This window comes from Anomaloglossus baeobatrachus, chromosome 2 (genome assembly GCF_048569485.1).
Source record: "Anomaloglossus baeobatrachus isolate aAnoBae1 chromosome 2, aAnoBae1.hap1, whole genome shotgun sequence".
Taxonomy (NCBI): Eukaryota; Metazoa; Chordata; class Amphibia; order Anura; family Aromobatidae; genus Anomaloglossus; species Anomaloglossus baeobatrachus.
In genome coordinates, this window is record NC_134354.1 from 749,008,989 (window position 1) to 749,035,258 (window position 26,270).

At 53.2% G+C, this 26,270-nt stretch overlaps 1 protein-coding gene across 1 annotated transcript in view; it reads left to right on the forward strand.

The window, feature by feature from the left end:
- LOC142292241 (stromelysin-1-like) overlaps positions 1-26,040 on the forward strand; it is a 77,976-nt gene extending 51,936 nt beyond the window's left edge. The window contains exons 9-10 of the mRNA XM_075337459.1: positions 1,120-1,223; positions 25,846-26,040. Of these exons, the coding sequence (XP_075193574.1) occupies positions 1,120-1,223; positions 25,846-25,949 (208 nt within the window). The 3' untranslated portion in view covers positions 25,950-26,040. The remainder of the gene's footprint in view (positions 1-1,119; positions 1,224-25,845) is intronic.
- The last annotated feature ends 230 nt before the right edge of the window (positions 26,041-26,270 follow it).

The following is a 26,270-nucleotide window of genomic DNA, read 5'->3' on the forward strand; positions in this document are numbered from 1 at the left end:
GACACTGAGCAGCGATCTGGCCCCTGCTGCGAGATCGCTGCTCGTTACACACAGCCCTGGTTCGTTTTCTTCAAAGGCGCTCTCCCGCTGTGACACACAGATCGCTGGGTGTGACAGCGAGAGAGCGACGAAATGAAGCGAGCAGAGAGCAGGAGCCGGCATCTGGCAGCTGCGGTAAGCTGTAACCAGGGTAAACATCGGGTAACCAAGGTGGTTACCCAATATTTACCTTAGTTACCAGCCTCCGCCGCTCTCACGCTGCCAGTGCCGGCTCCGGCTCTCTGCACATGTAGCTGCAGTACACATCGGGTTAATTAACCCGATGTGTACTGTAGCTAGGAGAGCAAGGAGCCAGCGCTAAGCAGTGTGCGCGGCTCCCTGCTCTCTGCACATGTAGCTGCAGTACACATCGGGTTAATTAACTCGATGTGTACTGTAGCTAGGAGAGCAAGGATCCAGCGCTAAGCAGTGTGCGCTGCTCCCTGCTCTCGCGGTTATGATCGCTGCTTCGGCTGCTGTGTTTGACAGCTAAGCAGCGATCATAACAGCGACTTACAAGGTCGCTGTTACGTCACAGAAAATGGTGACGTAACAGCGACCTTGTTGTCGCTGTCGCTTAGTGTGAACCAGCCCTAACACTAGCTGTACTGTACTTAAACACAAGATATTCCAAATATGAGGTAGATAAGGTAGTCAAGTATCAAACATACACACTAAACAGCACAGTAAGGTATTAATAGACTGATGAATTGTAAATACCTCAATGGTATAGACTGATTGTAGCTGGCACCAAGGTCCCTCCACCCCGACGAACGTTTCACCCTGTTTCTTTTTGTATTTTTGTACATTGATTTGTTTGGTTATTATTCTCACTTTAACATATAAACAACTGAGATTAAAACTTTACATGTTTTATTTAGTTGCATATAATTCTGCACACAGAGATGTTCTCCTAAGAAAGACAAAACCTCACGTTTAGGTTTCAAGGATATTAAACCTTTTCAATTGACCCACCTCACTGCAGCTGTTCAATAATAAAATTAATTATCAAAAATTTAAATTGTCTAATTGTGCACACAGTGCATAGTGGATGCATATAATATCAATATTTATTTTCAGCTATGATCATGTAAGTCTCAAAATGGACCCAAAATCTCCTAGGAAAATAAAGAAAGACTTTCTTGGAATTGGGAAAAGAGTGGAGGCAGCTTTTCAAGACAACGGTATGTTCAATTTTTTGTTTGAGCAACAGCATGACGTTTTTCACTAAGGTTTATAGTTATTAATGTAACTCTATCTTATGCTCCTCGCCTATCAATATTTGTCAAGTTTGGAATGTATTTTTACATGCCCGTGTTAGGCCCTTTGTAAACAGTGCAGTTTTTGATGTGTTTTTGTGCAGCTTTGTGAGCAATTTGTTGCCCTAAACTGCATGCATTTCCTTCCCCAGCAAAGTCTGTGATAATTCTAAAAGTCTGTGCACACCTTGCTTCTTTTTTGCCTGCAGTTTTGGGTGCAGAAAAAAAGAAGCAGCATGTCAATTCTTTTTGTGTTTTTCTATTAAATATTGTGAAAAAAATGCAGGGGCAACAAGGCACCGAACACGTGTCAAAAACGCATGCCTTTTTTTGATGATTTTTTTTGGCCAGAGGTGCGTTTTTTGCTGGAAAAACAAAACTGCAGCATGCGCACATAGCCTTATGGTGCTTTTGTTTCTTGCAGGGAACCCAATAAAATGTGTAAAAATTAAAAGTATTTCACATATTGCACATTTATGACCTATCCACAGAATGGAGACCTGCCTCTATCTCGGGAGTAAAAAGAAGGTCATAATAGTCAGTGGAGAGGTGGTCGTAATTCTCATTCATTTGCGTAGGAATTCTGACCACCTCTCCACATTTATTTACACAAATGATTGACAAAATCTAAATGTGCCCCTCTTTGCTGAGTTTTTCCAGCTTACCTTCAAAGAGCTCTACCTTTATTTTATTCTTATACAAATGGAAGTTAAATTGTAGATAGTTTCTCCATAGGATCACACTGCTTTAATTGCATAGGATAAATATCATAACATTATATTAGTTCAGATCGTTACACACATGGCAATAGTAAAATGTTAAAGGAGTTGGCCACTACTGAGACAACTTTTTCTCAATCCCTATGTTTGCCCACAGTGAAATAATGAAGCGACCGGTGGTAGGGCCGCGGGTGTGTGTGTATGCTCTATTCCAACAAAATCCCCATACTCAGATTTTACCGGTAGTAACATTTCTTTACTAGGAAACATATTTATAATACAATCAACCGAACTATCTGCGCACATGTGTATAGTGGAGTCCCCCGGATCTACACTCTTCCGGGTACGCAGCAAAAAGAAAGAAGAAAACAACAAAGAAATGGCAGCAACTTTCCCTAACTTTCCCTACAATCACGTACCAGTCTATCCCAGAAGAAGATGCCGCTCCCACGTCGCAGGCCTGGGGTCTCACGATGATGGGTCCCGGTGCAGCGCTGAAGGGATGCAGCTCCTCGGTCTTTTCCTTTGATCTTCTCCCGCTGGTAACGGATTCTAGTCAGTCTTTTAGTCCCGGGGCACACCGAGCAGAAGAAGGGAGGTCACAGCCCCTGCACTTGCACTCAGGGTGCGATGCTCTGCAGTCAAGTTGTCACAGCCCCTGGATTTGCACTCCGGGCGCGATGATCTGCAGTCCGGGAAGATCCTCAGCGAAAACAAAGTCCTGCAGCCCGAGGATGGCAGGAACCACTTCCACAGGGTGATTCCTCCACGAATACGGTGGCAAAAGAGCCCTGTGTTCAGAGAGACCACAAGCAGCTCTCTCCTGGCTAAGCTCCGGGCTGAATAACTTTCCCGCACTTTCTCTTCCTGGTTAGAACACACAAGCTCCTGAAGGGGATTTCCCACCTCTGTGTTTGTGATTGCACAGTCTGACACTGCCCCCTTGTGGGCAAGGGCTGAAGCAATATTCAAATCAATTTCTACATTAATGATGCAGTCTGAATTGTTGATCCCATTACATACCCCCCCACTTAAAGGTTGGCAGTCCCTGTCAACTACCGTCGGTTCCCAGGCAGCGATGACTACAGATGTCACAGGGGTTGGTTGAGAAGTGGGCCATACATACTGGTCCCTGTAAGACCGCCCGGGCGGGATCCCAGCAGTGGTGCGGTCAGTGCGTCTCAAGGGTCGGTTGTTCCCCTCCCTGTCCCTGTCTTTACGCCCCACTTCAGTCAGCACTCCGGGGGAAGAACTGGGTTGTGTAGGTGAGTCACCGGCCTCAGAGTCGACGTGATCACTACGCTGGGAAACGTCCGTGACGTCAGTCGTGTTAGCAGCGTCACCCCCTCTGGGTACTGTGGTAGGGGAGTCAGGCTGGGATCGGCAGGGACGCAACATATTTCGGTGCACAGTGCGAATGCTGCGACTGTCTTCACCCTGCACTCGGTATACATGCCCGTTGGGGTAGGGGCGTTCGATTACCCGGTAGACTTCAGTCTCCCACTTGGCTCGAAGTTTCCCTTGTGGCTTCTTGATACAGAGCAGGACTAGCTGTCCCAACTTCAAGGGTTGCTCTTGCACGGGGAGTGGGTCAGCATGTATCTGGCCCCGGATTTGTTGGCTCACCAGCCGGTGTACAGTCTCCATCTTCTGTCGGTGAACATTTAGCCAGGAGGGGTAGTTATGGCAGACATCATCTCCAGGGCGGAATAGGTTCAGGTCATGGACCCCTTTTCCGGGGCGGCCAAAGAGAAGGGTGTGTGGGGTGTAACCAGTCACGGAGTGGACCTGGTTGTTGTAGGCCCATACTAGATTGGGAAGGAATTGGGGCCATTGGTCTTTCTTATCATCGGCCAGGGTGCGGATCAGCTGGAGTAGAGTCCGGTTGAAGCGTTCACATGCACCGTTCCCTTGTGGGTGGTAAGGAGTGGTCCTCGACTTCTGAATCCCATACATCCGATGCAGCTCTTCGATGACTCGGCCTTCGAAACAAGCCCCCTGGTCGGAGGTGCAACCTCTCCGGACACCCATACACGTGGATGAACTGTCGACAGATGGCCCGTGCAGCCGATTCAGCCGTCTGGTCTTTGGTAGCAACAGCGACAGCGAATTTTGTGAAGTGATCCACCATGACTAGGCAGTACTGATAGCCACTGCTCGCCGTCCCAATCAGCAGATAGTCCACCATCAACAGCTCAAGGGGCCTGGATGTTTTAATTGTCTGGACAGGTGCCCGCTGCTCAGGGGACTTGTGTAGTTCACAGGTGCGACAGGTCTGGCAGACGTCTTCAACCAGCTTGCGGAGCCCCGGACAATAGATGGACTGTTGAATCCACCGAAAGGTCTTGTCTATTCCGAAGTGTCCATTCCTTTTGTGGGCTTGGGCCACCATCTCACGGGCCAATTGATCAGGCACCACAACTTGTGTGCATTCCTCCAGCATGTGCGACAAGAGAACCTTCCGGTATAGCACTCCTCTCAGAATCAGCCGGTCCCACTGACTGAGCAGGGTCAAGGTCCCGGTAGACAGTCGTGCCCGTATATCGGCGGGAGGCTTCTGCTGCCGCTTCACCCATTGTTTGAGTAGGGCCCATTCAGGGTTCTGATCCTGGAGCCTGCACCACTCCTGGGGTGGCAAGGCGACCCCCACTGGAGTTCCAGCTTCGCCCACAACGAGCTGGCGGTAATCCATCATCTGTTGGGCGAGCTTTGCAAAGTCAGGCGTCTCGTCCCCTTCTAATTCTTCATCCCGGTCTCGGTTGAGTAAGGGGTATGACACTCTAGACAGGCTGTCCGCATTTTGATTCTCAGCTCCAGCCCTATATTTGATCTTGTAATTGAACTTGGAGAGCCGAGCCATCCAACGCTGCTCCATGACTCCGAGCTTCGCATTTTCTAAGTGGGCCAACGGGTTGTTATCTGTCAGGACTAGTACTTCAGCCCCCGTGAGGTATCCTGCAAATTTCTCCGCCATAGCCCACGTTAGGGCCAACAGCTCCAGCCGGAACGAGCTATAATTGGTGGGGTTCTTCTCGCCCTCATGTAGGGACCGACTGGCATAGGCTATGACCCATTCCTTGCCTTCTTGGACCTGTGAAAGTACTGCCCCTAGACCCTGTAGGCTGGCATCGGTGTGTAGTTGGAAGGGCAGGTTGTAGTCCGCATATGCCAGGATGGGGGGAGACATTAAGACACCCTTTAGGGCTTGGAAGGACTCTTCCTGGCTGGGTCCCCAGCTGATGGGTCGTCCTCTGGGGCTGTTGGCGGTCCCTCGAAGCAGGTCATGCAAGGATGCTGCAAGCCGGGCGAAGTTTTTGACGAACCGGCGGTAGTAGCCGGCCAACCCCAGGATAGCCCTGACCTCCTTGACGTTTGTGGGCTGCGGCCAATCCCGTACGGCGGCTATCTTCTCTGAAGACGGCTGGACACCTTCGGCTGAGATCCGGTGGCCCAGATAATTGATCTTGGGCTGCAGAAGACGGCACTTGTTGGGTTTCAACTTCAGGCCATGTTCTCTCAACCTACTGAACACACGGCCCAGCTGCTGCAGGTGTTCTTCAAATGTGGCCGAATAGACTACAATGTCGTCCAGGTAGATGAGGGTGAAGTCGAAGTTGAAGTCTCCCAAGCAGCGCTCCATCAGCCGCTGGAAAGTCCCCGGCGCGTTGTTCAGACCAAAGGGCATCCGGTCGAACTCGTACAGGCCCATGGGTAGGATGAAAGCAGTCTTCTCTCTATCTTTCTCGTGCATAGGTACCTGCCAATATCCACTGGCCAGATCCAACGAAGAGAAGTATTTGGCTTTCTTCAGGGCTGTCAGGGATTCTTCGATCCTTGGCAAAGGGTATGAGTCCCGGATGGTGCAAGCATTCAAACGGCGGTAGTCCACACAGAATCTCAGGGACCCGTCCTTCTTCTTGACTAACACCACCGGTGCAGCCCAGGGGCTCTGGCTTTCTCGTACCACTCCAGCGTGTAGCATGGAATTCAGGAGATTTTTCACTTCTTGGTATTGCTGGGGAGGTATTTGGCGGTACCTTTCACGGATAGGAGCAGTGTCACCTGTGGGGATTTCGTGCTTGATACTGGTGGTGCACCCAAAGTCGGTGTCATGCTGGGCAAAGGACGCCTGATGCTCTTGAAGTAGCTCTTCCACCTGGGACACCTCCCGTTTGGAGTATTGGGATACGTCCAGCTGACACTTCTCTCGTAGTTCTCGCCCCGCGTTGGTGTCACCCGCGACAGCGGCCATGGCAGAGACCGTCACTGTCCAATCTCCCTCTGTAGACGGTACAAACTGGAGGGAGCTCATAGGGTTCACCTCTTCGGTTAGAGCGTAGACTCGGGCGAGCTGTGTCCCGGCTTCTAGGTCAACGCTCATGTTAGCCGTGTTACCCAGTCTGACAGGAATTCTTCCCTTTTTCACTACTGCTAGAGTTCGAGCGACTAGTGGATTCAGCTTCCCTTCCTTCGGGGTGCGCGGCTCAATCAGCACCTCCACGCCTTCAAGCTGTCTCGTGGTGCTAAGGGGTAGTGAGATAACTGTCTCTTTCCCAGCCGGTAAGGTGATCCTAGTATGGCGGGGTACAGTGATCATGGCCACCGGCAGTTGTCCTTCCGTCATTCGCTGGAGGTTGCAGGTCCGGACCACTTGCTGAAAGGCACGGCGGGTGACCCTATGTGCGGTCACTTTTTGCCAGTACTTGGGCCCCTTCTTGGTAAACAACACCAGATTCAGGTCTTTCAAGATGTTCATCCCAATAATCATGGGCGTTTCTGAACCAAAGCCTTCCTTGACCACGATTATCCCTCTCTTCCCGAGATCTTGGCCACAGATTTTGGTGTTCATCCAGGCAACTCCCGTCACCGGAATGGGTAGATTATTGGCTGCTTTGATCTTGATGGCGGTATCAGAGTCGTAGGCAACCCGCGGCTTTAGACATTCTTCGTAGAACTGCTCGGAGATGGTGGATACCTGAGACCCAGTATCCATTAACCCTTGTACGGTGATCCCTTCCAGTAATACCTCCAAGGTGGGGCTATTTGATGCAAGTTTGTTCCGTGGCTGGCTCTGTTTTCCTACACCCCTCTCTTTGGCCTCCCCTGCCGAGTGAGCCTCTTTGGCAGGGGTGTCTAGTTTAAAGGCGGCCGCTGTTGTGAGACATGACTTGCTGGTTCTGGTAGATCGGACCGTGGATGAACTTGAAAGTTCTGGGGGCAACGGGTTGCTCTATGGTGGGGGTCGCCGCATGTCCAGCATCTTCCCATCGGCCGGCTGGGTTGTTGTCTCGCTTGTCGGCCCGCCTGTTGGTCTAGGGTGAGCTGTAACACCTGTTTCTGCAACTCTGCCACCATCTGCTTCAGTTCTTCCGTGTCGCTGTTCGGAGTCTCGATACCAGATATGGACCTGCAAGCCGCGGTATATGTCTGTGTGTCCACGACAGGTCCCCTTGAACGTTCTATAGCTTCTTGTTTGACCTCAGCGAACGTAAAGGCCGGATTTATCCGGAGTAGATCTTGCAATGAGCGGTTAAGGTACGGGTCTCTCAATCCGGTCACGAACTGATCTCTCAACACCAGGTCACGGGCACCCGTACTAGCTATCTGTTCTTCTTTTCTACAGGCTTGTTCTAGCAGCACTTGAAGGGCATTGGCATATTGAGCAATGTCTTCCGACTCGAGCTGAGTACGCCGGAAGAACATATAACGCAATGTTCCCGCATATGTGGTCGGCCCATAGGTGTTCTCCAGCACCCGCACCAAGTCATCCAACGTACGCTGGCCCCTAACCGTCTCCAGCCTGACTGTCGTCCACGCTTCCCCCTCTAATGTTAGCATGGCCATTTCTGCTAAGGTCTTAGGATCAGTGTTATACATTTCCCCCACTATCTTAAGTTGCTCAGTCCATTCAGTTACAGGATAGTTCCGTCCGTCAAACTTTCTCACCTGATTGACAATAGACGGCGGGGGAGCTGTCCGGTTAAAAGTTACTACCGGGGGATGATTTTGTTGGTCACACATCCTGCCGACTACGCCACATGAAGCGACCGGTGGTAGGGCCGCAGGTGTGTGTGTATGCTCTATTCCAACAAAATCCCCATACTCAGATTTTACCGGTAGTAACATTTCTTTACTAGGAAACATATTTATAATACAATCAACCGAACTATCTGCGCACATGTGTATAGTGGAGTCCCCCGGATCTACACTCCTTCCGGGTACGCAGCAAAAAGAAAGGAAGAAAACAACAAAGAAATGGCAGCAACTTTCCCTAACTTTCCCTACAATCACGTACCAGTCTATCCCAGAAGAAGATGCCGCTCCCACGTCGCAGGCCTGGGGTCTCACGATGATGGGTCCCGGTGCAGCGCTGAAGGGATGCAGCTCCTCGGTCTTTTTCTTTGATCTTCTCCCGCTGGTAACGGATTCTAGTCAGTCTTTTAGTCCCGGGGCACACTGAGCAGAAGAAGGGAGGTTACAGCCCCTGCACTTGCACTCAGGGTGCGATGCTCTGCAGTCAAGTTGTCACAGCCCCTGGATTTGCACTCCGGGTGCGATGATCTGCAGTCCGGGAAGATCCTCAGCGAAAACAAAGTCCTGCAGCCCGAGGATGGCAGGAACCACTTCCACAGGGTGATTCCTCCACGAATACGGTGGCAAAAGAGCCCTGTGTTCAGAGAGACCACACGCAGCTCTCTCCTGGCTAAGCTCCGGGGCTGAATAACTTTCCCGCACTTTCTCTTCCTGGTTAGAACACACAAGCTCCTGAAGGGGATTTCCCACCTCTGTGTTTGTGATTGCACAGTCTGACACTGCCCCCTTGTGGGCAAGGGCTGAAGCAATATTCAAATCCATTTCTACATTAATGATGCAGTCTGAATTGTTGATCCCATTACAATAACAACACTGATTTTAACCCCTGGTGCCAGCACAGTTTCAGCAGTGTTGGTATACCGCCCCGCGCTTGGCTGTCGCCGAGCCACTCGGATCCTGGATCGTTGGTGGGTGGCTCGAGCACCTCCGGACCCAGGGTCACTTCGCTCTGAAAGGGGATGCTGGCGCTTTTGGTGGGGGTTAGGTAGGTGTACGGCCGGAGCCGCACTTTAGTTCATGACGCCACACACGGGATGTGGTGAAGGTAGACACCACCGCTGCAGTTACAGGGCACCCGGGGGAGATGTTATGCAGCAAGTTGTTAACCCCTAAGTGGGCAGGGATGGTGGCCACGGGGCCCGTTGGGGGTAGCTGGGCGGTGCGCGGCCGGATGGCACTGTTATACTCACTGTTATTCACACACACAAGTCTCTGGTAAACCAAGTTGATGGTGGTCGGTGCCCGCAGCCGGCTGAGTCTGGTTCCCCAACCGATTCGGTAGTCTTGGCCTTTCTCCTGCACAGTGTTGTGTACTTGGGCTGCCTGCGCTTCAGCGACGGGAGTCCGCTCCCCGGCTTTGTGGATGCCGGGAGAGCCCTTTTGCCCGCAGACGCTGGCCCGGTGGCTTTCTATCCCCCTCGTTGGGCTGCTGTTTTCAGTCGGGACTTGGGTGGGAAAGGACCTATAGTCCAGACCGCAATCAGTTAATTAACTCAGTCCAGTGGATTCTGGACCTCGTTTCAGGGTCTGTGTACGCCCCTGTGTGCTCCGGTTTCCGAGTTGATTCACCGGGTCGGTACCGGAGGGCCACTACCCTGTCCCGGTCCACCACGGTTCCACTGAGCCATCTTCCCGGCTCCTGCAGGCTAAGGCCATCGTTTGCCTCCTAGCCAAAGGTGCCCGGGCTCCAACCCCGGCACATGTCAGACTCCTCTCTCTACTCACTGACTGACTGACTGATTGACTTGTTTCCTGCCTCAGGCCCTCTGAACTTCTCGGTGGGCATGGCCAACTGCCTGGCTCCGCCCCCTGGTGTGTCCATCAAGCACTGAGAGCGGTGACTAGGGTTTAATGGTTGGCTGATGACACCTTTTTGGGGGACAGGTGTAGTGCGGGGGTCTATCTGTGACTACCTGGCTAGTCCAGGGCATCACACTGGCACTGCCTCTCCTGGGGATTGCATGACATTTTTGCCAACCAAATTTGGCTTCACTCTCCCTTTCCATAGACGTAATTGAAATGCAGAGGAAGTGAGAATGCAGCTGCAGCCCCCGCCTCCTATCTTTATCTGATTTTCCTGAAGGAGGGGAGAGTGAAACCAGCATTGATTAGCAACAATGTCATGCCATCCCCAGGAGAGACAGTGCCAACACTGCTGAAACTGTACTGGCACCAGAGGTCAGAAAAAAAATGGTGAGTGTGAGGAATTAGGGCTATATTCTGATCTATTAAGCCATATTCGTATAGCCGCCATCTTGTCAAGGTAAGACCATGGTATCTCGTGTGTGACTGGGCCTTGAGACCTAAGGAGGCTTCAATCAGTATGCTAATTAACTTGACGAAATTGTCTGTTAGGGTACCGTCACACTTTAGCGACACAGCAGCGATCCCACCAGCGATCTTACCTGGTCAGGATCGCTGCTGCATCGCTACATGGTCGCTGGTGAGCTGTCAAACAGGCAGATCTCACCAGCGACCAGTGACCAGCCCCCAGCCAGCAGCGACTTGCAAGCGACACTGCGCTTGCACGGAGCCGGCGTCTGGAAGCTGCAAACACTGGTAACTAAGGTAAACATCGGGTATGGTTACCCGATGTTTACCTTAGTTACCAGCGCACACCGCTTAGCTTAGCGTGTGCAGGGAGCAGGAGCCGGCACTGGCAGCGTGAGAGCTGCGGAGGCTGGTAACGAAGGTAAATATCGGGTAACCACCTTGGTTACCCGATGTTTACCTTGGTTACAGCTTACTGCAGCTGTCAGACGCCGGCTCCTACTCCCTGCACATTCAGGATTGTTGCTCTCTAGCTGTCACATACAGCGATGTGTGCTTATCAGCGGGAGAGCAACAATAAAAAAACGAACCAGCACTGTGTGTAACGAGCAGCGATCTCACAGCAGGGGCCAGATCGCTGCTCAGTGTCACACACAGCGAGATTGCTAATGAGGTCACAAAAACCGTGACTCAGCAGCAATCTCAGCAGCGATCTCGCTGTGTGTGAAGTACCCCTAAGGGGTGCTTCACACACAGCGAGCTCGCTGCCGAGATCGCTGCTGAGTCACGCTTTTTGTGACGCAGCAGTGACCTCATTAGCGATCTCGCTGTGTGTGACACTGAGCAGCGATCTGGCCCCTGCTGCGAGATTGCTGCTCGTTACACACAGCCCTGGTTCGTTTTCTTCAAAGGCGCTCTCCCGCTGTGACACACAGATCGCTGTGTGTGACAGCGAGAGAGCGACAAATGAAGCGAGCAGGGAGCAGGAGCCGGCGTCTGGCAGCTGCGGAGGCTGGTAACTAAGATAAACATCGGGTAACCAAGGTGGTTACCCGATATTTACCTTAGTTACCAGCCTCCGCTGCTCTCACGCTGCCTGTGCTGCCGGCTCCGGCTCTCTGCACATGTAGCTGCTGTACACATCGGGTTAATTAACCCGATGTGTACTGTAGCTAGGAGAGCAAGGAGCCAGCGCTAAGCAGTGTGCGCGGCTCCCTGCTCTCTGCACATGTAGCTGCATAAAGGTACCGTCACACTAAGCAACTTACCAGCGATCCCAACAACGATAGGGATCGCTGGTAAGTTGCTAGGAGGTTGCTGGTGAGCTGTCACACTGCAACGCTCCAGCGATCCCACCAGCAACCTGACCTGGCAGGGATCGCTGGAGCGTGGCTACACGAGTTGCTGGTGAGCTCACCAGCAACCAGTGACCAGCCCCCAGCGCCGCGTGGAAGATGCTGCGCTTGGTAACTAAGGTAGATATCGGTAACCAACCCGATATTTACCTTGGTTACCACCGCACGGAGCTACACGTGCAGAGAGCAGGGAGCAGCGCACACTGAGCGCTGGCTCCCTGCTCTCCTAGTTACAGCACACATCAGGTTAATTACCTGATGTATGCTGCAGCTAAATGTGCACAGAGCAGGGAGCAGCGCACACTGCTTAGCGCTGGCTCCCTGCTCTCCTACTTACAGCACACATCGGGTTAATTAACCCGATGTGTCCTGCAGCTACATGTGCACAGAGCAGGGAGCAGCGCACACTGAGCGCTGGCTCCCTGCTCTCCTACTTACAGCACACATGGGGTTAATTACCTGATATGTGCTGCAGCTAAATGTGCACAGAGCAGGGAGCCGCGCACAATGCTTAGCGCTGGCTCCCTGCTCTCCTACTTACAGCACATATCAGGTTAATTAACCTGATGTGTCCTGCAGCTAGCTATATGTGCACAGAGCAGGAGCCGGCAGCACAGGCAGTGAGAGCGGCTGGTATCGAAGGTAAATATCGGGTAACCAAGGACAGGGCTTCTTGGTTACCCGATGTTTACATTGGTTACCAGCCTCTGCAGAAGCCGGCTCCTGCTGCCTGCACATTTAGTTGTTGCTGTCTCGCTGTCACACACAGCGATCTGTGCTTCACAGCAGGACAGCAACAACTAAAAAATGGCCCAGGACATTCAGCAACAACCAACGACCTCACAGCAGGGGCCAGGTTGTTGCTGGATGTCACACACAGCAACATCGCTAGCAACGTCACAAAAGTTGTTCGTTAGCAGCGATGTTGCTAGCGATGTTGCTTAGTGTGACAGGGCCTTTACACATCGGGTTAATTAACCCGATGTGTACTGTAGCTAGGAGAGCAAGGAGCCAGCGCTCAGTGTGCGCGGCTCCCTGCTCTCTGCACGTGTAGCTCCGTGCGGTGGTAACCAAGGTAAATATCGGGTTGGTTACCGATATTTACCTTAGTTACCAAGCGCAGCATCTTCCACGCGGCGCTGGGGGCTGGTCACTGGTTGCTGGTGAGCTCACCAGCAACTCGTGTAGCCACGCTCCAGCGATCCCTGCCAGGTCAGGTTGCTGGTGGGATCGCTGGAGCGTTGCAGTGTGACAGCTCACCAGCAACCTCCTAGCAACTTACCAGCGATCCCTATCGTTGTTGGGATCGCTGGTAAGTTGCTTAGTGTGACGGTACCTTTATGCAGCTACATGTGCAGAGAGCAGGGAGCCGCGCACACTGCTTAGCGCTGGCTCCTTGCTCTCCTAGCTACAGTACACATCGGGTTAATTAACCCGATGTGTACAGCAGCTACATGTGCAGAGAGCCGGAGCCGGCAGCACAGGCAGCGTGAGAGCAGCGGAGGCTGGTAACTAAGGTAAATATCGGGTAACCACCTTGGTTACCCGATGTTTATCTTAGTTACCAGCCTCCGCAGCTGCCAGACGCCGGCTCCTGCTCCCTGCTCGCTTCATTTGTCGCTCTCTCGCTGTCACACACAGCGATCTGTGTGTCACAGCGGGAGAGCGCCTTTGAAGAAAACGAACCAGGGCTGTGTGTAACGAGCAGCAATCTCGCAGCAGGGGCCAGATCGCTGCTCAGTGTCACACACAGCGAGATCGCTAATGAGGTCACTGCTGCGTCACAAAAAGCGTGACTCAGCAGCGATCTCGGCAGCGAGCTCGCTGTGTGTGAAGCACCCCTTAGGGGTACTTCACACACAGCGAGATCGCTGCTGAGATTGCTGCTGAGTCACGGTTTTTGTGACCTCATTAGCAATCTCGCTGTGTGTGACACTGAGCAGCGATCTGGCCCCTGCTGTGAGATCGCTGCTCGTTACACACAGTGCTGGTTCGTTTTTTTATTGTTGCTCTCCCGCTGATAAGCACACATCGCTGTATGTGACAGCTAGAGAGCAACAATCCTGAATGTGCAGGGAGTAGGAGCCGGCGTCTGACAGCTGCAGTAAGCTGTAACCAAGGTAAACATCGGGTAACCAAGGTGGTTACCCGATATTTACCTTCGTTACCAGCCTCCGCAGCTCTCACGCTGCCAGTGCCGGCTCCTGCTCCCTGCACACGCTAAGCTAAGCGGTGTGCGCTGGTAACTAAGGTAAACATCGGGTAACCATACCCGATGTTTACCTTAGTTTCCAGTGTCCGCAGCTTCCAGACGCCGGCTCCGTGCAAGCGCAGTTACCAAGCACAGCATCGCTTCCACGCGTCGCTGGTCACTGGTCGCTTGTGAGATCTGCCTGTTTGACAGCTCACCAGCGACCATGTAGCGATGCAGCAGCGATCCTGACCAGGTCAGATCACTGGTCGGATCGCTGCTGCATTGCTAAAGTGTGAAGGTACCCTTAAGGCCCCGTCACACTAAGCAACATCGCTAGCAACATCGCTGCTAACGAACAACTTTTGTGACGTTGCTAGCGATGTTGCTGTGTGTGACATCCAGCAACAACCTGGCCCCTGCTGTGAGGTCGTTGGTTGTTGCTGAATGTCCTGGGCCATTTTTTAGTTGTTGCTGTCCCGCTGTGAAGCACAGATCGCTGTGTGTGACAGCGAGACAGCAACAACTAAATGTGCAGGCAGCAGGAGCCGGCTTCTGCGGAGGCTGGTAACCACAGTAAACATCGGGTAACCAAGAAGCCCTGTCCTTGGTTACCCGATATTTACCTTTGATACCAGCCTCAGCCGCTCTCACTGTCAGTGCCGGCTCCTGCTCTGTAAACATGTAGCTGCAGGACACATCGGGTTAATTAACCCGATGTGTGCTGTAGCTAGGAGAGCAAGGAGCCAGCGCTAAGCAGTGTGCGCTGCTCCCTGCTCTGTGCACATTAGCTGCAGCACACATCAGGTAATTAACCCGATGTGTGCTGTAACTAGGAGAGCAAGGAGCCAGCGCTCAGTGTGCGCTGCTCCCTGCTCTCTGCACGTGTGGCTGGACACTGGTTGCTGGTGAGCTCACCAGCAACTCGTGTAGCCACGCTCCAGCGATCCCTGCCAGGTCAGGTTGCTGGTGGGATCGCTGGAGCGTCGCAGTGTGACATCTCACCAGCAACCTCCTAGCAACTTACCAGCAATCCCTATCGTTGTTGGGATCGCTGGTAAGTTGCTTAAGGTACCTTCACACTTAGCGATGCAGCAGCGATCCGACCAGCGATCTGACCTGGTCAGGATCGCTGCTGCATCGCTACATGGTCGCTGGTGAGCTGTCAAACAGGCAGATCTCACCAGCGACCAGTGAACAGCCCCCAGCCAGCAGCGACGTGCAAGCGACGCTGCGCTTGCACGGAGCCGCCGTCTGGAAGCTGCGGAGACTGGTAACTAAGGTAAACATCGGGTATGGTTACCCGATGTTTACATTAGTTACCAGCGCACACCGCTTAGCTGTGTGAGCAGGGAGCAGGGAGCCGCGCACACTGAGCGCTGGCTCCTTGCTCTCCTAGCTGCTGTACACATCGGGTTAATTAACCCGATGTGTACAGCAGCTACATGTGCAGAGAGCCGGAGCCGGCAGCACAGGCAGCGTGAGAGCTGCGGAGGCTGGTAACTAAGGTAAATATCGGGTAACCACCTTGGTTACCCGATGTTTATCTTGGATACAAGCTTACCTCATCTGTCAGACGCCGGCTCCTGCTCCCTGCTCGCTTCATTTGTCGCTCTCTCGCTGTCACACACAGCGATCTGTGTGTCACAGCGGGAGAGCGCCTTTGAAGAAAACAAACCAGGGCTATGTGTAACGAGCAGCGATCTCGCAGCAGGGGCCAGATCGCTGCTCATTGTCACACACAGCGAGATCGCTAATGAGGTCACTGCTGCGTCACAAAAAGCGTGACTCAGCAGCGATCTCGGCAGTGAGCTCGCTGTGTGTGAAGCACCCCTTAAGCTGGTGTCACACTAAACGACAGCGACAACGACGTCGCTGTTACGTCACCATTTTCGGTGATGTAACAGCGACCTTGTAAGTCGCTGTTATGATCGCTGCTTAGCTGTCAAACACAGCAGAAGCAGCGATCATAAGGTCGCTGTGCTACATGTTCAGAGAGCAGGGAGCCGCGCTTAGCGCTGGCTCCTTGCTCTCCTGCAGCACACATCGGGTTAATTAACCCGATGTGTGCTGCAGCTACATGTCACAGTTCAGAGAGCAGGGAGCCGCGCTTAGCGCTGGCTCCTTGCTCTCCTGCAGCACACATCGGGTTAATTAACCCGATGTGTGCTGCAGCTACATGTCACAGTGCAGAGAGCAGGGAGCCGCGCGCACTGCTTAGCGCTGGCTCCTTGCTCTCCTTGCTACAGTATACATCGGGTTAATTACCCGATGCGTACTGCAGCCACATGTCACAGTGCAGGAGCCGGCACTGGCAGCAAGAGCGGAGGCTGGTAACCAGCGTAAACATCGGGTAACCAGGGAAAGGTCTTCCCTTGGTTACCCGATGTTTACGCTGGTTACAGCTTACCGCAGCTGCCAGTGCCGGCTCCTGATCGCTTCATTTCGTCGCTCTCTCGCTGTCACACACAGCGATGTGTGTGTCACAGCGGGAGAGTGACGACCAAAAAATGAAGCTGGACATTCAGCAACGACCGGCGACCTCACAGCAGGGGCCAGGTCGTTGCTGGATGTCACACACAGCGACAGCGACGGGACGTCGCTGCAACGTCACAGAAAATGGTGACGTAGCAGCGACGTCGTTGTCGTCGTCGTTATGTGTGACACCAGCTTTAGTGTGACTGGACCTTTAGCCAGCAAATGTAAAACTCAAGGTGTCAAAATCCAATTAGGATAGCTCTTGAACCAGCACACCCCCTGCGGAGTGAATTGTCCTACACAGGAGGTGGGAGGGAAGCTCCAGGTTTATAACCTAACTTCAAAGGTCTCCTCCAGACAATTCGGAACCATCAGTAGAGTTTCGATATTGGAGGGTACATCGCCCCCACAGATAAGACAGGCACATTTTCATATTCCTGAGGGCCAGACATATGTAACACATATTTCGGCAAACTTGTATGATGTGCGTAGCCCTCAATAATTAATAACTGGCCACAGGAAGCCCGCAGAACCCTCATATTTCCTATCAAAATGGAGATCAATTCACGACCATCAAAACGAGGGTCATATTTTCCGGGTGAGAAGTTCAGGGGCAGAGTTATGCTGGGAAATATAACGTTAGGTTATTCTCAGCTAACAGCAGGGGGAGGGAATTTCCAGCCAGGATGATGTCACGAGGGGGGGGCCGTGTGAGCCCAGGACAGAACAGATAAAAGCTAAGGGCAGAGGTCCGTGCTTTGTATTTCTTCTGGGGGTCACGTGCTTCATTCATGTAGTGGAGGATACCTGAAACGTCCCTGGCCCCACACAGTACCCCCCTGCATGGGCCAAACCCTCAACCCTAAGGCAATTGATACATCTGTATGCCTGTTTGTGACCACGTCTTATTTGTAAATGTATTCTGACATATATATATATGTATATTCTGTAAGTTCCATATTGTATATATTGTAGTCTCTAGTGTGCCCTTACGGCTATTAAAACATATATAATTTAATCTTGGGCTGTTCTGTTATCTCGATCCTGAATTCCACGTCTGTGTGCTCAGCAGAATAGTTATCATAATCAATTGGTGGCAGCGAGTTTATGCCAAGGATCATTGTGGGGCGACCCGTGAGATCAGGGGCTGATTAGATATATTCCGCCGCAGGAGTCGGGGGAATATATACCTTACTCTCACCGGGAACCCTTCAATCATCGGCATAGTAGAATAGCGGCCTCCTTGCTTATTGTCGGGCAATTCCATAATTGGCCTGACTATAAGAGGGGCGCTAGAGAGCGAGTCACGTGCTCTGTCTGGTGGAAAGGAGGGGTGTAACTTCCACTCCTTCCCCCTGTTCATGACAGTGAGTATAGGTGTTATTATTTTACCAGAGGGCAAACAGAGATTGAGAAGGGGTTTATCGAGTAGTGGAAAACCACTTTAAATTGTTCATTTTTCAAATTTTAACAAACTAGGATGATTAGAACTTTTTTTTTGTTTATTTATATTTTTTGTTACATTTTTCTTAGCCTTACTAGGGGACCTAAATCTGAAATCCCTTCTATAATACATTGCCATATTGTAATGATAATGACATGGTCACCCAATTTCCAACCTCTTAATTACTGTTGTCCCAATTGTTCCTAAATTCACTTCCTACATGCAGTACACACAAGGCTGAGTGGCATCCCCACCCCTGCGGGCAGTCGGGTTCGCGTTCGATGGGTGCCCTCATGACAGGCCCCTGGGGTTCCATTGGTGGGACCCATATCTACTATACATTTATGGCACATCCAGGGGAGATAAGAATTCCCCTTATATATTCATCATCTGATCTTCTATATAAGAGCTGCCCGCAGTATGAGGGCAATGTGGAGGCAATATGGAGGCAAGATCTCTTGTTACCTTGCCTGCTGAAATCCGCTGTGGGCACCCGTGCCACACGTGACCTGGCACTGAAGCTTTCTACGTGGGAGGACCTGGCAGAGGAGGAAGTAATCGGACTGTGCACGCATTGTCTTATTTCTCTAAATTATAGGAACTTGTTATTTTGAGTAAATATTATAATTGCCTCTGGCGTCTCACTATGCAAATAAAATGTTCCAGTCTGGTGGCAATTCTTTAGAATATAGCACTGTAAGTCTTTTTTCTAGGTTTTAACATTGAATACCTAACTTTATAGAAGAACATTAGAGCACTTGTAGAAATCCTAATAACTGGGATCAGCCAGTGTCCCCCAAATCTGCAGACCTCCCCAGTGCTGTATTATTGCCCTTCAGAGCTGTATGCCCCCCAGCACTGTATAGCCAACCAGTGCTGTATACCCAGCTATAAAAATGTCCCGCATGCTGACTAACAGTCGCTCTACATTAGAGTAAGCGGTCAGTAGGTGCGGAGGGCAGTTATTGCAAAGAGCGGTGACTGAACCCGCACCGGCGCCGCCCCCATGACTGAAACTGAATTGCTGCCGGAAGGAATAAAGTAAAGTTAATTTCCTCCCAACTGCGAGGTTTAATGTGCGGACACCAGGCATGTTCAGAACACTATTAACCTGCAGATTAACCCCATATTTGCTAGTTAATAGCATTTTTCCACATGACAGGTTCCCTTTAACATTTGGCTTATAAGGTCCTGCGTTTTTGCTGCGATTTTGTTTATTTTGCTCTGGGTTTTGCTGAAGAATTGGTGCAGTTTTTGTTTAGAAGCTTCATGCAGTCCTTCCCCAGAAAAGTCTATGAGAAATCCAAAATGCTGTGTGCACGTTGCGGTTTTTTTTCCACTATACATTTTAAGCAGCATGTGACTTCTTTGTCGCGTTTTTCTGTGTTTTTCCCTGTGTTTTGCCCTTGATAATGTTAAAAAAACCGCAGGAACAAAACCACATGCAAAAACGTGGTAAATCTGCACCAACAATGCATACGTTTTTTTCCGCAGGTAGGTGCATTTTTCTGCCAGAAGATGTGTTTTTCACTGGAGAAACAAATCCGTGGTGTGCACACATAGCCAAAATGGGTTTTTGGATTAGAAAAACACATGTTCACACACTCAGGATTTGACGAGTATATAGGCAAAAATTCTGTGCTCAAATCATCTTAAAATTCAATGACATTCAGTCTCAAGTATGTATTTAGCACTGAAAAGTAATATATTGGATGACAATTAGGGATGATCTCCAGCAGATATCTGAGTGTCAACTTTAAGGGGCACTTTGCACACTACGACATCGCAGGTGCGATGTCGGAGGGGTCATGTCGAAAGTGTCGCACTTCCGGCGTCGCACTCGACATCGTAGTCTGTAAATCCTAGATGATACGATTAACGAGCGCAAAATCGTCATAATCGTATCATCGGTGTAGTGTCTGGGAATTCCATAATTACGCGACTGCGACAGGTACGATGTTGTTCCTCGTTCCTGCGGCAGCACACATCGCTGTGTATGAAGCCGCAAGAGCGAGGAACATCTCCTACCTGCGTCCTGCAGCTCACGCCGGCTATGCGGAAAGACAGAGGTGGGCGGGATGTTTACGTCCCGCTCATCTCCGCCCCTCCACTTCTATTGGCCGCCTGCTGTGTGGCGTCGCGATGACGCTGCACGACCCACCCCCTTAATAAGGAGGCGGGTCGCCGGCCAGATCGACTTCGCAAGGCAGGTGAGTCCATGTGAAGCTGCCGTAGCGATAATGTTCGCTACGGCTGCTATCACAAGATATCGCTGCTGCGACGGGGGGACTATCGCGCTCGGCATCGCAAGCATCGGCTTGCATTGTCGTTGTGTGCAAAGTGCCCCTAAGATTTCTGCCATGGTTTATATGTAAAACCAGTATTTGACATAGTCATGTGTGAACATAGCCTTATAAATTCCTCATTTGGGCTTTATGAGAGTAGAGAAGGTAATCCCTCTATTTAGCTGCATAATAGAGCTATTCTAGGTCTGGATTACCCGTCACTTATGTGAATAAAAGGGAAAGACGACCAATATTAGTGGGCACAATAAAATGTTAAATTTAACCTATGGCAGTGTTGTAGAGAAATTAAATTTTTTGTTGGGGTCGTTATTGACACTCAACAATATCCAGTTATATATGTGTGTGTATATGTGTATAAATAAATATATACTGTATGCTGTGTATATATATGTGTATATATATATATATATATATATATATATATATATATATATATAGATAAAAAAAATGTGGTGGTATCTGTGAAATTTTTGCACATTCATCCATCCATTCATCCAAAAGATTATTTGTGAGTTCAGACTGAGACCACCCATTAGCCTCAAGGCTAATCCATGAGGCTAATGGGTCTTAGTTTTTGTTATCAACTTGCCAATGACATGTTATACAGTATGAGCTCTTTTCGGGAATCTGTACCTACTTTGGCCTCCCTGGTTTCTGGAACTTTGGTGATATTGGATTCTATTTCATGATATACTTGTAACTTACTGGTGAAATCTGGAGCGTGTCATGGCTCGGATAGGCCAGAACTCAGCCAAAATCTTCCCACTTCTATTTCCAATTACATCATAATGCATACCTCCCAACCGTCCCGGATACAGCGGGACAGTCCCTCTTCTGAGCCTTTGATCCCGAGTCCCGCCCGTGAGGCTGTTTGTCCCGTGCTCCGCCCACCCACTGTAGCCCCGCCTCGCTGTTTCTCCCTTCTATTCATTACAGAGTCGAGCGCGTACCTTGAAACTCCTGTGACTGCTGCTGAGGTATGAATCACCCCCTGCAGCAGAGCGACCCCCCTGCAGCAGAGCCGCCCCCCCCTACCCCAGAGCGGACATCCCCAGCCCGGAGTGGATCCCCTGCAGCAGAGCCGCCCCCCCCCTCCCCCAGAGCGGACATCCCCAGCCCGGAGTGGATCCCCTGCACCAGAGCCGACCCCCCCTCCCCCAGAGCCGACATCCCCAGCCCGGAGTGGATCCCCTGCACCAGAGCCAACACCCCCTCCCCCAGAGCCGACATCCCCAGCCCGGAGTGGATCCCCTGCACCAGAGCCGACCCCCCCTCCCCCAGAGCCGACATCCCCAGCTCCGGAGCTTCCCTGCAGCTGTTCTCTGACTCCCCGTGTGCGGCTTCTCACTGCTGCAGACACACGGGAATCAGGAAGCTGAGGAGACCCTGCAATCAGCACTTCTCTCTCCTGCAGATAGCACTGACAATAACCTATGCAGAGTGGCATCTGCAGGCTTCTATTAGCTTACCGATCAGTGGTCTCCTGCCTGTGGAGCTGCTGGGTCCTAGCTTCCCAACAGCTTCAGCTCTGCTTTATCCTGGCTCCCCTACCAGTTAAAGGGAACATGTCAGCAGAAATTTCACAATAAAAATAAAAGATTCCCTTCTGCAGCTCCTGGGCTGCTTCTAGAAAGGTTCCTGTTATTGTGCCCCCTTTGAGACCTACAAAAATACTTTATGAAGTCTTACCTTTTTGTATGCAAATGTGTTTTTATGGTCACGGGGGCGGGCTGTCTGGCGTCCGTTATTCCCCCTCCTGCCGCTTTACGCAGTCCCCATTGCTCATTTACATACACAAGGACGCGTTCCTCATGTAACTGTCCTCCCGAAGTTTTGCGCATGTGAACGCTTTTTCAGGTGATTGCGCAGGCGCGAGATTATGGGCGGCGCTGTGATTGTCATCAGCAGCGTTAACCAAGTACCCGCCCATAATCTCGTGCCCGCACTTTTCCCTCTGACTCCACCGTTATGCGCAAGTGCTGGCCATATGAACCATGTTACCTATTACTGCTTGCACGAGATTATGGGCGGGTACTTGGATGACTTTGCTGATGACAATCACAGCGCCGCCCATAATCTCGCGCCCACGGTAATAGGTAACATGGTTCATATGGACAGTGCTTGCGCATAACGGTGGAGGCAGAGTGAGAAGCATGGGCACGAGATTATGGGTGGGTACTTGGATGACGCTGCTGATGACAATCACAGCGCCACCCATAATCTCGCGCCTGCGCAATCACCTCAAAAGCGTTCACACTTTGCACAGTGCTCACTCCCGCGAGAGTGGCACTGGGCATGCACAAAACTTCAGGAGGACAGTTACATGAGGAAGGCGTCCTCATGTATGGAAATGAGCAATGGGGGACGGCGTACAGTGGCAGGAGGGGGAATAACGGACGCCAGAAAGCTCGCCCCCGTGACCATAAAAACAGATTTGCATACAAAAAGGTAAGACTTCATAAAGTATTTTTTTAGGTCTCAAAGGGGGCACAATAACAACAGGAACCTTTCCAGAATGCAGCCCAGGAGCTGCAGAGGGGAATCTTTTATTTTTTTTGCTAAATTTCTGGTGACAGGTTCCCTTTAAAGTGAACCTGTCAGGTGCAATCTGCACTCAGAGCCAGGAGCAGGTCTGGGTGTATATTGCTATTCCCTGCCTAACTGTCCCTGTATACACTAGCATAGATAAAGGCATCTATAGAAAAAGTATTTTTAAAGAGCTTATATCTTATGCTAATTAGCGCGGGGACTAGTCCCAAGGGCGTTACTTCACTTGGCTAGTCGGCTCACATAGCGTGTTAGTACTCACACAGGGGCGTAATAACATGCTAACATGCTATGCGAGCCGACTAGCCAAGTGAAGTAACGCCCTTGTGACTAGTCCCCGCGCTCATTAGCATAAGATATAAGATCTTTAAAAATATTTGTTCTTGATCTCTTTATCTATGCTAGTGTATACAGGGACGGTTAGGCAGGGATTAGCAATATGCACCCAGAACTGCTCCTGGCTCTGAGTGCATATTGCACCTGACAGGTTCACTTTAAAGGGAACCTGTCACCAGATTTGGGGCCTATAAGCTGCGGCCACCACCAGTGGGATCTTATATACACATTCTAACATGCTGCATACCTCCCAACCGTCCCGGATACAGCGGGACTTTCACGCTTTACGTTGTTTGTCCCGTTGCCACGGGCGGAACGGCCGGCTCCCGGGCTCCGCCCACCCACTCTCTCACCGCCTCCCTGCTTTTCCCTCCTACCATCCTAGTAGACGTGGCATAGAGAGGAGCGCTGCCTGTGCTGCTGCTGGTACAGTAAACTAATCTCCCCAGCGCTGATTTCCCTCCCTCCCCCCTCACCCCCGGCCGGAGCCTGTCTGTGCGGTCGGCCCGCCACCTGTCTGTGCGGGCGCCCCCCTGCCGCCTGTCTGTGCGGGCGCCCCCCTGCCGCCTGTCTGTGCGGGCGCCCCCCGCCGTCTGTGTGTGCGGGCGCCCCCCGCCGCCTGTGTGTGCGGGCGCCCCCCGCCGCCTGTCTGCGGGGGCCCCCCGCCGCCTGTCTGTGCGGGCGCCCCCCTGCCGCCTGTCTGTGCGGGCGCCGCCCGCCGCCTGTCTGTGCGGGCGGCCGGCCGCCTGTCTGTGAAGGCGACCGGCTGCCTCTCTGTTCGGGCCGCCTCTTTGTGCGGTCGGCCCGCGCCTCTCTGTGCGGCGGCCCACCACCTGTCTGTGCGGGCGCCCCCCGCTGCCTGTCTGTGCGGGCGGCCCGCCGCCTCATTGTGCGGGCGGCCGGCCGCCTCTCTGTGCGGGCGGCTGGCCGCCTCTCTGTGCGGGCGGCCCGCCGCCTGTCTGTGAAGGCGGGCGGCCGGCCGCCTGTCTGTGAAGGCGACCGGCCGCCTCACTTTGCGGGCGACCGGCCGCCTCACTGTTGCTGCCTGCGTGTCCGTGCTGGAGGCCCGCCGGCTGCCTGCGTGTCCGTGCTGGAGGCCCGCCGGCTGCCTGCGCGTCCGTGCTGGAGGCCCGCCGGCTGCCTGCGCGTCCGTGCTGGAGGCCCGCCGGCTGCCTGCGCGTCCGTGCTGGAGGCCCGCCGGCTGCCTGCGCGTCCGTGCTGGAGGCCCGCCGGCTGCCTGTGCGTCCGTGCTGGAGGCCCGCCGGCTGCCTACGCGTCCGTGCTGGAGGCCCGCCGGCTGCCTGCGCGTCCGTGCTGGAGGCCCGCCGCCTCCCTGCTTTTCCCTCCTACCATCCTAGTAGACGTGGCATAGAGAGGAGCGCTGCCTGTGCTGCTGCTGGTACAGTAAACTAATCTCCCCAGCGCTGATTTCCCTCCCTCCCCCCTCACCCCCGGCCGGAGCCTGTCTGTGCGGTCGGCCCGCCACCTGTCTGTGCGGGCGCCCCCCTGCCGCCTGTCTGTGCGGGCGCCCCCCTGCCGCCTGTCTGTGCGGGCGCCCCCCGCCGTCTGTGTGTGCGGGCGCCCCCCGCCGCCTGTGTGTGCGGGCGCCCCCCGCCGCCTGTCTGCGGGGGGCCCCCCGCCGCCTGTCTGTGCGGGCGCCCCCCTGCCGCCTGTCTGTGCGGGCGCCGCCCGCCGCCTGTCTGTGCGGGCGGCCGGCCGCCTGTCTGTGAAGGCGACCGGCTGCCTCTCTGTTCGGGCCGCCTCTTTGTGCGGTCGGCCCGCGCCTCTCTGTGCGGCAGCCCGCCACCTGTCTGTGCGGGCGCCCCCCGCTGCCTGTCTGTGCGGGCGGCCCGCCGCCTCATTGTGCGGGCGGCCGGCCGCCTCTCTGTGCGGGCGGCCGGCCGCCTGTCTGTGAAGGCGGGCGGCCGGCCGCCTGTCTGTGAAGGCGACCGGCCGCCTCACTTTGCGGGCGACCGGCCGCCTCACTGTTGCTGCCTGCGTGTCCGTGCTGGAGGCCCGCCGGCTGCCTGCGTGTCCGTGCTGGAGGCCCGCCGGCTGCCTGCGTGTCCGTGCTGGAGGCCCGCCGGCTGCCTGCGTGTCCGTGCTGGAGGCCCGCCGGCTGCCTGCGCGTCCGTGCTGGAGGCCCGCCGGCTGCCTGCGCGTCCGTGCTGGAGGCCCGCCGGCTGCCTGCGCGTCCGTGCTGGAGGCCCGCCGGCTGCCTGCGCGTCCGTGCTGGAGGCCCGCCGGCTGCCTGCGCGTCCGTGCTGGAGGCCCGCCGGCTGCCTGCGCGTCCGTGCTGGAGGCCCGCCGGCTGCCTGCGCGTCCGTGCTGGAGGCCCGCCGGCTGCCTGCGCGTCCGTGCTGGAGGCCCGCCGGCTGCCTGCGCGTCCGTGCTGGAGGCCCGCCGGCTGCCTGCGCGTCCGTGCTGGAGGCCCGCCGGCTGCCTGCGCGTCCGTGCTGGAGGCCCGCCGGCTGCCTGCGCGTCCGTGCTGGAGGCCCGCCGGCTGCCTGCGCGTCCATGCTGAATGGGTGTGGATGGGGAGTGGATATGGGCGTGACTGTGAAATGGGTGTGGTTAGGGGGTGTGGCCTAAAAATTTGCCGCGGCGCGCTGTGCGCACCGCAAACTTTGTCCCTCTTTTCCTTCTTTAAAAGTTGGGAGGTATGCATAATGGTCGACGTGGAATACCATCATCAGAATTTTCGATGTGGAGGTGCAGGAAGAACTGTAATAATGGTGATGCTATAATAATACGGAAATATATTTCCTGTATGAATGATGTTAATTGATTCTCTCTCTGTGGATCAGATCGCTTGTATTTCTCTAACGGAGCCAACCAGATGGAATATAACCCGAGGAGAAACCATGTCGTCCGCAAGATCCCTAATTATCAAAGGCTGAACTGCAAGTGAAGATAAACTATGTAATGTGCATCACACCTAATGCGTGATATTAATGCAGGTATACATGTTAAAATGTTAAATAAAACTACATACAGCTTTACCAGAGACTTTCCATAAATGTATGTGTCGCGGGCGGGGAGGAGGGTGTCAGCACACTACGCTCACCCCTTCTGCTCGGGTCCGGCGGTTGCTGCTCAGTGGTGGCTCGAGCTGTGGGCCGGATCCCGGGGGTTCTCGAGCAGCACTCCTCGCCCGTGAGTGAAAGGGGGGTTGTGTGTGGGGATTGTTGATTGTCCGTGACGCCACCCACGGTTGTGGTGATTTCACCAC